The sequence below is a fragment of the Megalops cyprinoides genome, chromosome 16 (genome assembly GCF_013368585.1).
Source record: "Megalops cyprinoides isolate fMegCyp1 chromosome 16, fMegCyp1.pri, whole genome shotgun sequence".
Lineage (NCBI taxonomy): Eukaryota > Metazoa > Chordata > Actinopteri > Elopiformes > Megalopidae > Megalops > Megalops cyprinoides.
The window spans coordinates 25056259-25068869 of NC_050598.1; the positions used below are offsets into that span (position 1 = coordinate 25056259).

At 43.4% G+C, this 12611-nt stretch overlaps 1 protein-coding gene across 1 annotated transcript; it reads left to right on the forward strand.

Moving 5' to 3' along the window:
* The first annotated feature begins 2892 nt into the window (after positions 1–2892).
* p2ry4 (pyrimidinergic receptor P2Y4) lies at positions 2893–6078 on the forward strand. Its single transcript, XM_036548739.1, has 2 exons — positions 2893–2960; positions 4179–6078. Exon 2 carries the CDS (start codon positions 4216–4218, stop codon positions 5329–5331), a length of 1116 nt encoding a protein of 371 aa, XP_036404632.1. The 5' UTR covers positions 2893–2960; positions 4179–4215; the 3' UTR covers positions 5332–6078.
* Positions 6079–12611: the final 6533 nt, after the last annotated feature.

A 12611-nucleotide genomic window follows, 5' to 3' on the forward strand; every position in this document is an offset into this window, starting at 1 on the left:
AGTCTTTGTCTATCTCTGTAAATGTGTGTGTGTGTGTGTGTATGTGTGTGTGTGTGCCTGTCTGTCGCTCTGTGTAAATGTGTGTGTATGTGTGAGTCTTTGTCTATCTCTGTAAATGTGTGTGTGTGTATGTGTGTGTGTGTGTCTGTCTCTCTCTCTGTAAATGTGTGTGTGTGTGTGTGTGTATGTGTGAGTCTTTGTCTATCTCTGTAAATGTGTGTGTGTGTGTGTGTATGTGTGAGTCTTTGTCTATCTCTGTAAATGTGTGTGTGTGTGTGTGTGTGTGCCTGCCTGCATGTGCTTTAGATGTGCATCCATGTGCAAGGTCAAGATACCTTGACCTTGACCTTTTATGCTGAGAGGATTTCCTATCATGTTTTCCCCACAGATTTCTCTGATGTACCTTTACTCAGATCAGCAAACCCATGTGTAACACTACGAACAGAGAGCACACAGTGCTGCCTACTCCACAGAGGTAGAAAAATATGCTCTTTCCCTCAATTACCATCTTGTCAGTTAATCAAGTGAATAATAATAAGGTTAAAGAGCCACATGTCACTGCTTATGTAACCGACGTAATAATGATGTCAATGGTTGATTAATGTCAGTACAGATAATTAGCACTGTACACAGACTACCTGACACACCAAACATTCTTCATCACATATAGTATATTTTATTTATTATGACCCATTATTATTACTAGCAGTGGTGGTAGTATTGGTTTACTGAAGTATCATATAATTCCTACAAAGTGAAAGTTAGTAGTTGTAGTAAAAAAAAAAAACCTGAAGGCTGTACACACATCCAGTTAATGGTAACATACAAATTCCCAGAATCCCCCTGTCGCTGGTTTCTGTTCCCATAATGTGCTGACCCCTGTCCAGCTGCAGCACGCTGTCACAGCTATCTGTTATTTCCCCATTGCCATGTCCTCTGTGGACACAAGGGCAACTTTGGAGCGTTCTTCGACTCCCACTGCGGCCTCCATTGCTTGACATGTGACACTCAGCATTCCAGCAGCAGGGCAGCTTTTCAGCTCTGCCAATGTGTTGTAGTCTTGAATCAACACAACACACAATATGAAGACATTACATTACAGGCATTTAGCAGACGCTCTTACCCAGAGCGTTTTACATCAGTTACAATGTTGTCTATTTGTACAGCTGTATATTTACTGAGGCAGTTGGGGGTTAAGCACCTTGCCCAAGGGTACAACAGCAGTGCCCCAGCGGGGAATCAAACCAGCAACCTTTTGGTTGCTACACTGCTACACTGCTGCCCCTTAAGACATCAGGGCCTCTAGTTGATTTGACACCTCATGTGCACTTTGTCACCTGCTGTTCAACCAGGATTATTATCATCCTCAATATAAACAGATAGCTAATCTCTTGCACGCAATCTCATCTGATGTTTATTTCTTTATGATTCTGCCACATAGTGCCATCAGACCCATCTCTAAGCAACTCTGGGAAAATCTGTATAAACCTCAGGTCACACGTCATACAGTGATCAAGGTCTGTGGGTGCGGGTTGCTTCCGTATGGCCATTTCCTGAATAAAAATTAACTGTATTACAAAACCAATAAAATAGACACAATCAGTCAAACATGACTAAATTCCATTAAAATGTCTGAAGCGGCTTGTAATCGTTAAAGGGTCTATGGACGCTGAAGTCGTGTTCATTCAAGGCCATGTGATGATATATTGAGTTATGGGTGCTGTCAGTGGTCTGGACAAGACCTGGTCAAACCTTTAGCCCCATCAATGTTTCAGTGGGTTATTTCAGGCACTTGACTGTAATGTAGTCAACTTGGGTCATACATATACATGTATGCATGCACAAACATGTATATACACATGTACACATACACCGATAGGCTCATTCACAAGTGAAAACGTGCACACGCAAGGTCATTGTTTTTCATAATTCTTCTGTCTTAAAAATTATAGACATCACTTTCCAGCTTGGCAATCTTGGCAACAGGTGGTGCAGGGCTAATAGGACTTTGATTGATTGCCACCTTCTACAGGGAGGTTATTTAAAAGCACATTACATTACATGACATCACGTTACATACTCTTGTCCAGAACGACTTCCAGCACGAGAGAACAGAAGTGTATCCTTTCAAGTTGAATGACCAACGGTGTCAGAGCAGCATGACATCACAACAGAGATGAAGAAGATTTGGAACATATCAGGGCTGTCAAGACTGACATAACTGCAGTAAGGTTAGTATGGTGCCTCATCAGCGCCACAGGCGCTTCTGCAAGATGAAGCATTGTCTAAAGCATCAATCAATGTTTTGTCAAGCAGACTTTAAATAAACGGTTTCCCCATATAAAATAGTGCATTTCGGTTTGTAATTTCAGGACTGTTAAAATATAACGCAAAATTTGTCATTTCTAACAACATAGAACAAATTGTTTTTAATATGTAGACATTACTTTAAAATGAAACTATTCTAATTGCAGACGTCGTAAATTGTTTTTTTGTAGGCTACTTCCTAATTTAAATTCGCAGACCTCATCATTCATCATTTCATCATCGGTATGTTCTTCTACTTGCACATTAACAGTAAAAAAGCAGAACTGACTTCAGTGGTCATAAACTGACCAGATAACAATGTCAAATCGAAACCAAACTAGCAAATCGATCACCAGAAACTAGTTCCCAGTCTCTCCGGGCATTGACCGTTAATTTCCAGAATGCCGCTAATACCGCTCTCTTAATCGTTTATCCTGTGGGGGCATGCGTTGCTCGAGTGTCGTGCATTGTGAAATGTACGGTACAAATTCAGAGTAGATTATTTGGATATTAGGGGGCGGGCCGGAGAGGAATGAGGTATTTCCCTCTCAGACATGCAGTCCATTCTCACAAATCCATCTTTCCTGCCAGCACGCGGTCGTCCAGTGGTGCGCTGGCCATCTCTTCGCCGTTACATCTAAAGCGATATCAGAGTAAGTACAAGTTATCGACTAAATATGTTAACGATACTTGCGTTGAATTGTTTGCTCTGTCGATAAGTTTTTATTGTACTGAAATTATTTCTGCCGATGTCTTCAACAAGAAACTTTCGTGTTCCAATCACGAACCTGTTATTGGATTGTCCTGACCTCTCCCCAAAAAACTTTCTGTTTGGTTAGGTAGACTGTGTCTGTATCTTCTTGTGTTCTTTATGAAACGTAGTTTTAAGTTAGCACATGTTGCTTCAAAGTGTCGAAAGTAGCGCGGCGTACAGTTCTTGGCACGTTGTGTGAAATGGGACTTCATGCCCACATAGTTTTCATTACTAGCTCTGCTACTACCACTGCTACTACTGCTTAGTAGGCTACTTTCTTGCATACTTACCATGGCTACTCCTTTGAAGGATAAGGGATTAGTAAAAGTTGTCAATACGCCAATACAAATGCTCTTTCCATGCGACTCAGTCGGCTTAATATCTCTGGCGCTTTCCAGTACGATGAGTCTGTGGGCAGCTGTGCATATTTCTAGTCGCCCATTAGCGGTCACAGAAGACGCACCCAGTGTGAATCCGTTACATATGCGGTATAGGATAAGGGGTACAGTGCCGACCGCAAAATTAAGATTACGACATACTACGACTACATATTACGACATATTACAGTGACATCTCGTGTAGTAAATACAGGAAAACGTAGTCTGTCGAAATTGTTTTATGTAAATACGTTGTTGATTTAATTAGAATTACACTTATTACACTTTGTTAAAAATGTTCATTTGACATTGGACATCAGATATTTTTATATGTACAGGTTTGATATAGTTATATTCATATAGTTTCAATTTTCCCTAGTTCCAGTTGCAGACTAATAATAAAAAGGCAATGGGTAATGCCAGAACAGGTTTTTGCACTTTTGAAACTAATAGTATATTTATTCTGCTTCACTAAGGAACTTTTTTGAACATGTGGTTTTCTGGAGTTGAAGTCCACGCAGGCTGTTCCCATTATGTTTGTGATACACATTTATTTTCACAAATGTCTGAATATTTACCATATTTTCTGTCTGGAAGTTTAGGTTGCACATGTTTCAGCAGATGTTCAAAATTAGAAATTAGATGAATAATTTAAAGTAACAACACAAATATCTGTGTGAATGAGATCATTCTTCATAATGTTTTGTGTAACAATTGTTTTTCCCTATTCCTTTTCACAGGCAGCTTATCCCATTTGCCTTCTCTTCAAGTCAGAAAATGAATGCAATCCTGGACAGTCTTAAGGAGGGTAACAAGTCGGTGCTGTTCACCACCCTGGCACCAGTGGGCGACGGAGAGCACAACAAGAGCTGCCGCTTTGACGAGGAGTTCAAGTACATCCTGCTGCCTGTGTCTTACAGCATCGTCTGTGTGCTAGGACTGCTGCTCAACTCTGTGGCCCTGTGGATGTTCCTGTTTAGGATGCGGCCCTGGAACAGCAGCACGGTCTACATGTTCCACCTGGCCCTGTCCGACACACTCTACGTCCTTTCCCTGCCTACGCTCATCTACTACTACGCCAACCGCAGCCACTGGCCCTTCGGGGTGGCGCTCTGCAAGATCGTCCGCTTCCTTTTCTACGCCAACCTGTACTGCAGCATCCTCTTCCTCACCTGCATCAGCGTTCACCGCTACCTGGGCATCTGCCACCCGATCCGCTCGCTGGCCAAGGTGAAGCCGCGCCACGCCCACGCGGTCTGCATTGCCGTGTGGGTGGCCGTCACCGCCTGCCTCGTGCCCAACCTGATCTTCGTCACCACCACCCAGCGTGACAACGACACCCTATGCCACGACACCACCCGGCCGGAGGACTTCGAGGAGTACGTGGTGTACAGCTCGGCCGTCATGACCCTGCTGTTTGGGATCCCTTTCCTGGTCATCATGGTGTGCTACTACCTGATGGCCCGGGCTCTGTGCCGGCCCAGGCACGGGCTGGGGTCCAGCCAGCACGGGGCGTCCTCTCGGAAGAAGTCCATCAAGCTGATCGTGGTGGTGCTGGTGGTCTTCGCCCTGTGCTTCGTGCCCTTCCACATCACGCGCACCCTCTACTACACCTACCGGGTGCTGGACGCCGACTGCGTGGTGCTCAACATCGTCAACTTCGCCTACAAGATCACCCGCCCCCTGGCCAGCGTCAACAGCTGCATCGACCCCATCCTCTACTTCCTGGCTGGGGACCACTACCGCTCCAAGCTGATGCAGGCCTTCAGCAGGCGCACGCAGACCCCCTCCCGCTCCAACGCCTATGTGGCGCCCCGCCCGCCAAACAACCACGAAATCGCGCTCATCTACAAGAACCCCGACCCCAAACCCTGCAGTGAGCCTGTGAGCTAGCGGACGTGATGTCACACGGGCGTCTGCGGGGCGCCGCGATGCCACACAGGAAAAACGAGATGAGACTGCGCTCCCATGGGTCTCCAGCGCCCGGACGTCCTGCAGGTTAGGGTGACACAGAGAGCAGCCCTGGTGAGTGGGAATTCCCCCGTCACCACTGCTTTGCTGAGCAGCTCATCTCGGGGTCAGAGAGCACAGAAGCAGGCGGAGCTACAGGGGAACAGACTGGGAAGGGTGGTCTTACACGTTCAAGCAGGTGCAAGAGCAACCAGTCTGAGAAAGGCCTTCTCCTGGATCTCAAACCTAGGGCACGTTCGCAGAAACCATCGATGGTGAGGGGCAAGTTAAAGGCAGGCAGATGGAGAGCGGTAGTCAGTCAAAACCTCTGTGAATTCACATCACCCAAACTAGAATTGATGGCCAGTCTTACCACCCCACAGCAGTTTTGTATTAATACCTGAAAAGAGAGGCGATGGGTTGTCTGGAAGAAAAAAAAACATGTAAACTCTGTGCATCAAAGCAGCCGAGTGGAAACATGGAAGCATTTTCATGTCACAGACTGGTTCTTTGGATGCTCATTTCAAAATGGATCTGTCACACCTCAGAGTAACTCCCAGTCTTCAAGGCACAATACAGTTACACTGTTCCTCTGTTTCTCAAGCTAACAAAAGAGCCAGTGTTATGGGACCTACTCCCTCTACACACACACACAGACACACACACACATACACATCTACAGCCTTGAGGAATTCCAGCACAAAGCCACTTCCTCATGTGCAATTCCTCACCGCTCCTGCATAGGATAAGAATCTTATGTAATATAGAAGTATGTAGCTGGATTGTCCTCTGCAGGGTCATAAAGTGGCATGGAAGTTTGAAGGAGATTTTCAGACTTAAACAACTGGCGTAACAGGATGGTGTACAAACATGGTTGTGTACAGCGACACCAGTTCAAACCAGAGGAGCAACCAGTTGAGAATCACAAGACTTGTTCCAAGATATGCTGCAGACACTTGACAGAAAAGTGCGCCAAACCCACTACAGTACAGCACTGGTCAGGGAGTTAAATTGTTGTGGTTGTCAGAAAACAATGCATGTGTAATTACCTTCCTTTGGAATAATTAGCGAAATTGACTATTTTAAAAGTTAAGGCTATTAATACGTGCATTGTGTGTGCGTTTTCTGGCCAGTGGAAAGGTAACGGAGTAGCACGGGAGATCCCATGGAATCTGGTTGTGAGGCAGGCTGTGTATTGTCAATAGTAACAGTCAGTGCTCCTCTGGGACTCATCCTGGCAACCTGAACCCCTGGCCCAGCTGTTTTTCTTTTTCTGATGAAGAACCGCGCAGCTGTCTACATCTGCAGACCATGTGGAAATAAGGAGGGGTGCGGAAGGACAAGGGCGCAGTGGAGGATGGGTGGGGGGTGGGGGGATTTTAGAGGCTGCTGCCTCCATTTGACGGCCCACGCTTGGCAGAGGCTGGAGGAACTTTCCTGATCCCCTTCCACCTGCCCCCCTTGGGAGCCGCATTTTGGAGACTCGGCGGTCTGAGATTTTTTGTTTTGACCTTGTGTTTTTGTTGTTATTGTGTTGGTGGTGTTGTTCTGAAGGGGGTGGCGGAGGGGGCTCTTGAAAACAGAAAGCTGAGCCTCACGGATAACTTCTGTGTATTTGTCATGACCAGACAAGTATCCACATATATCAATGGCAGGATTCAGCTGGGGCCCTGATATTGAGCCCCTTGCAATCAAGGCTAGGGTGTCATATGATGGAGAAATCAGACTTTATAATGAAACCTGGATCTTTTTTCCCTCCTAGGGAAGATATTTACCGTTAACAATTGACCATTTACCATTATTTGGCATTAACAATGAAGTGGCGTTTGTGTTCAGGAAGAACTTGATTTATAATGTTGTTGGGAGACCTCACTTGGATGGCTGAGGCCAGTGGGCTAGCAAAGGTCAGGGTTGTGTCTGGGAGGAAAAGTCCTGGGCAAAAACACCCTGTTCACGTCAGAAGGAAAAAAGTTAAAACTCACATCCAAATCCTGGTCCACTCTTTGCAGTCATAAGCCACAAAAAACAATAAAATCTCCTTGACTTCCTCTTGTCTATTCATGCTTTGCTATACTATACCATACATGGAATGCCACTCGCTAAGAATGTAAATTTTATCTTCAACATATGATGGATGACCTAGGAAAAGGTAGTACCATACTGTCAAAAGGAAAAAAAACTAGTACTGTAGTACTGTACAAGTACTGTTATGCACAATGATAAACTTTGTGGTGAAAAAGAACAGATTTGTTAGAAAATAAAACTGTTTTTTTGAAATCTTGATTGGTGTGATTTTCCTGATTTTGCAAACTAAAGCTATAGGGGTTCTCTTTTAAGGGCCTTGTGGAATTTTAAATGGTTTTGGGTAAAGGTTTACTACCAGCTTAGGGTTATAAAATGTATGGTTCCCAACCATAGGTTGTTGTTGTTAACCCTTACCTCAACTCAGTTAGACATAGCATAAGCTGAACACCCAGTCTAATTACAACATTGCGTGATGGCCTGACACATGTTCAAATGTGGTCTGTAATGTTCTGGATCTTCCCATGTTTTTGTGACCCAATAATAATAAGCATTTTGATACCCCTGCTTTGCAGGCTGCTCTGGATAATAAAGCAAGCGATGTGACACCATGCAAATGTATTTTACATTATATAGGAAGTGCTATGGAAACTGAGGAGGGATGAGGAAGCTTGTGAGGAAGGCAAATGACTCCCTCGCACGAACATGGGGTGGAGAGGGACAACCGTTAATCGGAAAAGGGGACACTGGAGGAAGGTGGAGGGCAGGGGAGAGAAACAGGAGCGGGAAGCGGCGAGGCTTCCAGGGCAATGGCGGTCCCTGCGCGTGACTCGGATGTTACCCGCCCTCAGCGAAAAAACAAAGCTGGCGCCTGGGTCTGGTGGAAAAGGACATGCCTCTGTTAAGCCAGGGCTATTTCTGCACTGTCATCTAAGTAAATAAAAATGAAGCAGATATAAATCTGGATTTTCAGACATCCCAATATAGCAGCAGTCGGAGTTAGCGTGCCACCACTGCACACAACAGGTGCTGTTACAGTCCCATCAGTGGGCACTGTCCACTGCAGCCTTTGGTTTCAGGGATGTTTACACATGTACTGTTGCATGACGACTGAAACGGGTAGGCTTCACATTCCAGCATTGCACTTAGTGGCAGTTCAGTTCAATGCATCGACAAAGAATGCATCTGAAATGTGCTGATCTTATTTGCTGTTCTGAGCATAGGGACCATACAGTGCCGGGATGATTCACTAATCTATTTGTTCTTTATTAAGAAAAAAAATTAAATACTAATACCCATCCCTATGTGTATTCTGATTGAAGTCTCAAATGTGAATTGTGAAAGGACATTTTGGATCTCACATTCATGGATACATAAAATGGTACTGCATTTTATGTGTCACTATCTCCCTCTCATGGATCGTCACAGCCATGACGAGTACCTAATACAACCCAGAGCAAGCCTGACTTTTTAATATTTTCAGGACAAAGAATGTACACGAATACACAAACATACACTCACACACTACTGAAGACATGCCCTTTACAGCACACACTTCTAATTGAACAATAACACGAATACACAATACTTTCCCTCTGAGTTACCTAGACGTCTATTGTACAACCTTCAGTTAATCGCGCTTTGATTATATTTCCCCAACGATCATTTGTTGCTTTATTTTAAGTAACATACATTTTGTATAAGTAGCTCAGTCGCAGCAGGGTCCACTCAGATGTTTTTTCTCTCGCATGTGCTTCATGCCATTAGATGGCCCCATCGCTTTCTTTGCTTGGATACGCGTCACGTGAGCCAAACGAAATTTATCTGCGTTATTGGAGCGGCTACTTTAAAATGTCATTGGGGATTAGTAAGTATACATTTCGCGTAGTTGTCGTATGTAAGTACTAATTTACACGTTACGAACTTATTTGCTTTAAGACCAATTAAAAAGTAAGTGAATTTGTTTGGTTACGCTTTCTTGTTCAATCTTAAGTTGGGCCCAGTTGTTTAAGAGAAGACAGCTTTTGTAACTTGGGAAGTTTGCTGACTTGGTTGCAAGAACGCTAAATTTGGCATGTCAAAAAAAAAAATTAGATTATGGGTGTTGTATGGACACGTGAACGTTTTTATCTTAATGTATACATTACCCCAAGTCACCATCCTGTTTTCCTTGAACGTTTTTGCCTTTCACTTCGGCCAAAGTGCTATGTGCAGCTCTAGACTGTCATCTTTAATTGGATCTGCACGAACAACTGCTGCTGCATTAGACATTAATTTTACTATTTTTTTTTCATCGTTTACAGTCAATGCCGCAGTGGAGGTCAGCAGGACCATCACTGAGATACAAAATGAGAGGTAGTGTAATGATAAAAGGTCTGGAGGCCGAACTGCCTCGTTTAGACCTCCTTTTGAAATCTTTTAATGCGTGTATTTTTCCTGTACAGACCCTTTACACCAGATTGGTTAAAAATATTACGTTGTTTGCCCTTTGCGAAAATATGACTTCCTTCTTAACTTAGTTTGGAGTGACTCTCGTGGCAATTGGCGTTTTTAGATAACGCTACTTTTAATGAATTTGTTTAACTGCCATAATGCTTGGGTTGGGATTGTTGAGGAATTGTGATAAACTTTGTTAATGAGTCCGCTTGTGAAAACATAAAAATACTTCTTTGGAAGTATCCAAGTGTTTACGTGGTCTTTATGATGTTACAACGTCCCAGTGCCCTTTCAGCAGGCTCTTCCAGGGGTACTTCAATAGTAAGAGCATTTAGGTACAGATATTTATTACAGATGTAGATAGTAACATGAGCATTAAAGCACCAATTTAAAATCAATGTTAAAATGCAAGATTGCAGTAACTGTGCACAATATTGCCACACACCATACTAACGTACACATAGGGCCTAACAATAGTATATAAAGAACAACACCACACAACATCAACAGTGTACAAAATAGAGAATACTGAATACAGTATACAGGAAATGCTCTTCAATTTGTAAATAGGTACGTTGTGTGAGCATAATGCATGTTTAGAAATAATGTAAGAAAGGTATAATACAGAGGATGAAAGAGGATTATCGTTACTGTCTGCAGTTATTTTTACATTTACATTGTCATTTAGCAGACAGTAACGATAATCCTCTTTCATCCTCTGCAAAGCGTGACAAAACCACCCCAAAGTGTCTCCCCATCTCACCCTGTCCTGTCTGGAGGATGTTGACTCTCGCCCACAGTCTGACCATATTCATTTATACTGTATATTCAGAGTGTGTGTACAGCATGTATTCAGTGTGCAGTGTAAATTTGTTCCGTAGTTAAAGCAACAAAAAAATGAGTCACTGGTCTCCACAGAAGAAGAAAAGAAAAAGATAACAAATATCATATGGGGCATCTGATTGGAGGTTGGGGTTTTTATATTTTTAAAGGGGATGACTAATGGACAATAAGATTTTTCAAGCTGTGTTCTGTCAGCAGAACAAGAAAACATAGATGATTACTATTTTAATGTAAACTTCACACCAGCACTAGGAAGTATTCATTCAGTTATAAACGCATGGGAAAGTTAGGACTTTCAGTGGAGGTAGAAACCCTTAGAGTCTTGTAAGATCAGACTTGCCACAGTGCTTGATACACTGTGTATACAGCACGCTATAGGCAAAATGATGAGCCTAGGCTGAGTTGCCTGCTCATCATTAAACTTCTGTTCTTATGTGTGTAATTATCAGAAACATGACTGTACTGCTGGCAATGGACAAGACGGACAGAGATCTTGTGTAAAAGAGCCAGGTGTGTGGAAGAGTCTGCTACAGACAGTTACATTGTCCTCTTGAGATCAGAGCTGTTTGTCTTGTAGTGGACCTCAGTCTTTTGTGGAGTGAACTAATCGTCTTTTGCTGGGTAGTTGGAGGTGGCATTTTAGCATAGTGGTAAGGAGCAGGGCAGTGAAAGGTTGCCGGTTCGATTCCCTGCTGGGGTACTGTTGCTGTACCCCTGGGCAAGGTACTAAACCCAGAATTGCCTCAGTAAATACCCATCTGTATAAATGGATAATGTGTAAAAATTGTTACCTATGAAGGTTTCTCTATGGACATCGCTAAATGACAATAATCTAATGTAATGTGATATTGGGGCAAATCTGCAGATATGACCCCTGCTGGTAGCATGGACATTGAGAGTTGCTTTCCATTCTGAAAACATTACAAATCCTTACATATGAAGGGGCATATGGTTAATGTTCAGACTGATGCCCTTTGTCACTTTGGGAAGTTGGTGTACCCTGACCACCTCATGCTTCTGATCTCAGCATTTTTTCTATCTCTGTTGTGTTTTTCTTTATTCATGTGGTTGTTTTTATGTATTTTGTCTGAAAAGCCCAGTGTAAACAGAAAGATTTCCAGAAAAAAAATGTTGTGTGTTTTGCATTATTAGAGGAAATGAATGCTCTCCGTGTGTTCTTCTCACTCTCTCAGCTCTCCCACAGTCTGACGCTTACCACCCCCCCCACCAATCCAATCTCTATACCTCCCCATACTCCCACTCCCACTCCCACCCCCACTCCCACTGCCTACGGTGTGTCGAGCCTTTCAGCTCCCAAGGACGCGAGCGCCGAGCCAGTGAAAAGGAAATCGATGTTGAATGTACAGGGTCACAATCTAGCAGACATTCCCACAACAATGAGAAAATAATTAACAAACTGTCAAAGATTAATCATTTAGGCCTCCATAACGGAGAATATAGTGCAGTTTCACACGCCTTCTTACATGTCTTGTAGACTGGGGAAAATAATAATAAAAAAACCCTATGAAGTTATGACTTATTGAATTTTTTTTTTGGTCAAAAATGGAAAGACAGACCTTGGTGTAGTTTTATTTTTTTTATCTCCCTGTCCAGTGGAACAAGACTTTTTTTGGTGCAAAGGGAATGGGCTCATGTGGTCTTTAATTTCTCCTGTTCAGGTTGCATATAGCTATTGCAATATCCATTTGTCTCAAGGAGAACTTAGGACATGTGAATGCCCCTTATCCCTCAAAACCGGTGACATTTTTGATTCTGTCTCTGGGATACACTTTGAATGTGGGAACTGTAAACCCTGGCAATCGATGAATCACCATGGTTTCTCTGGAAGACTTCTGATTGTATGGCAGTGTGGCACAGTGGGTTGGGAGGGGAAGCAAATAGTTGCAATTTTGAGTCCTGGG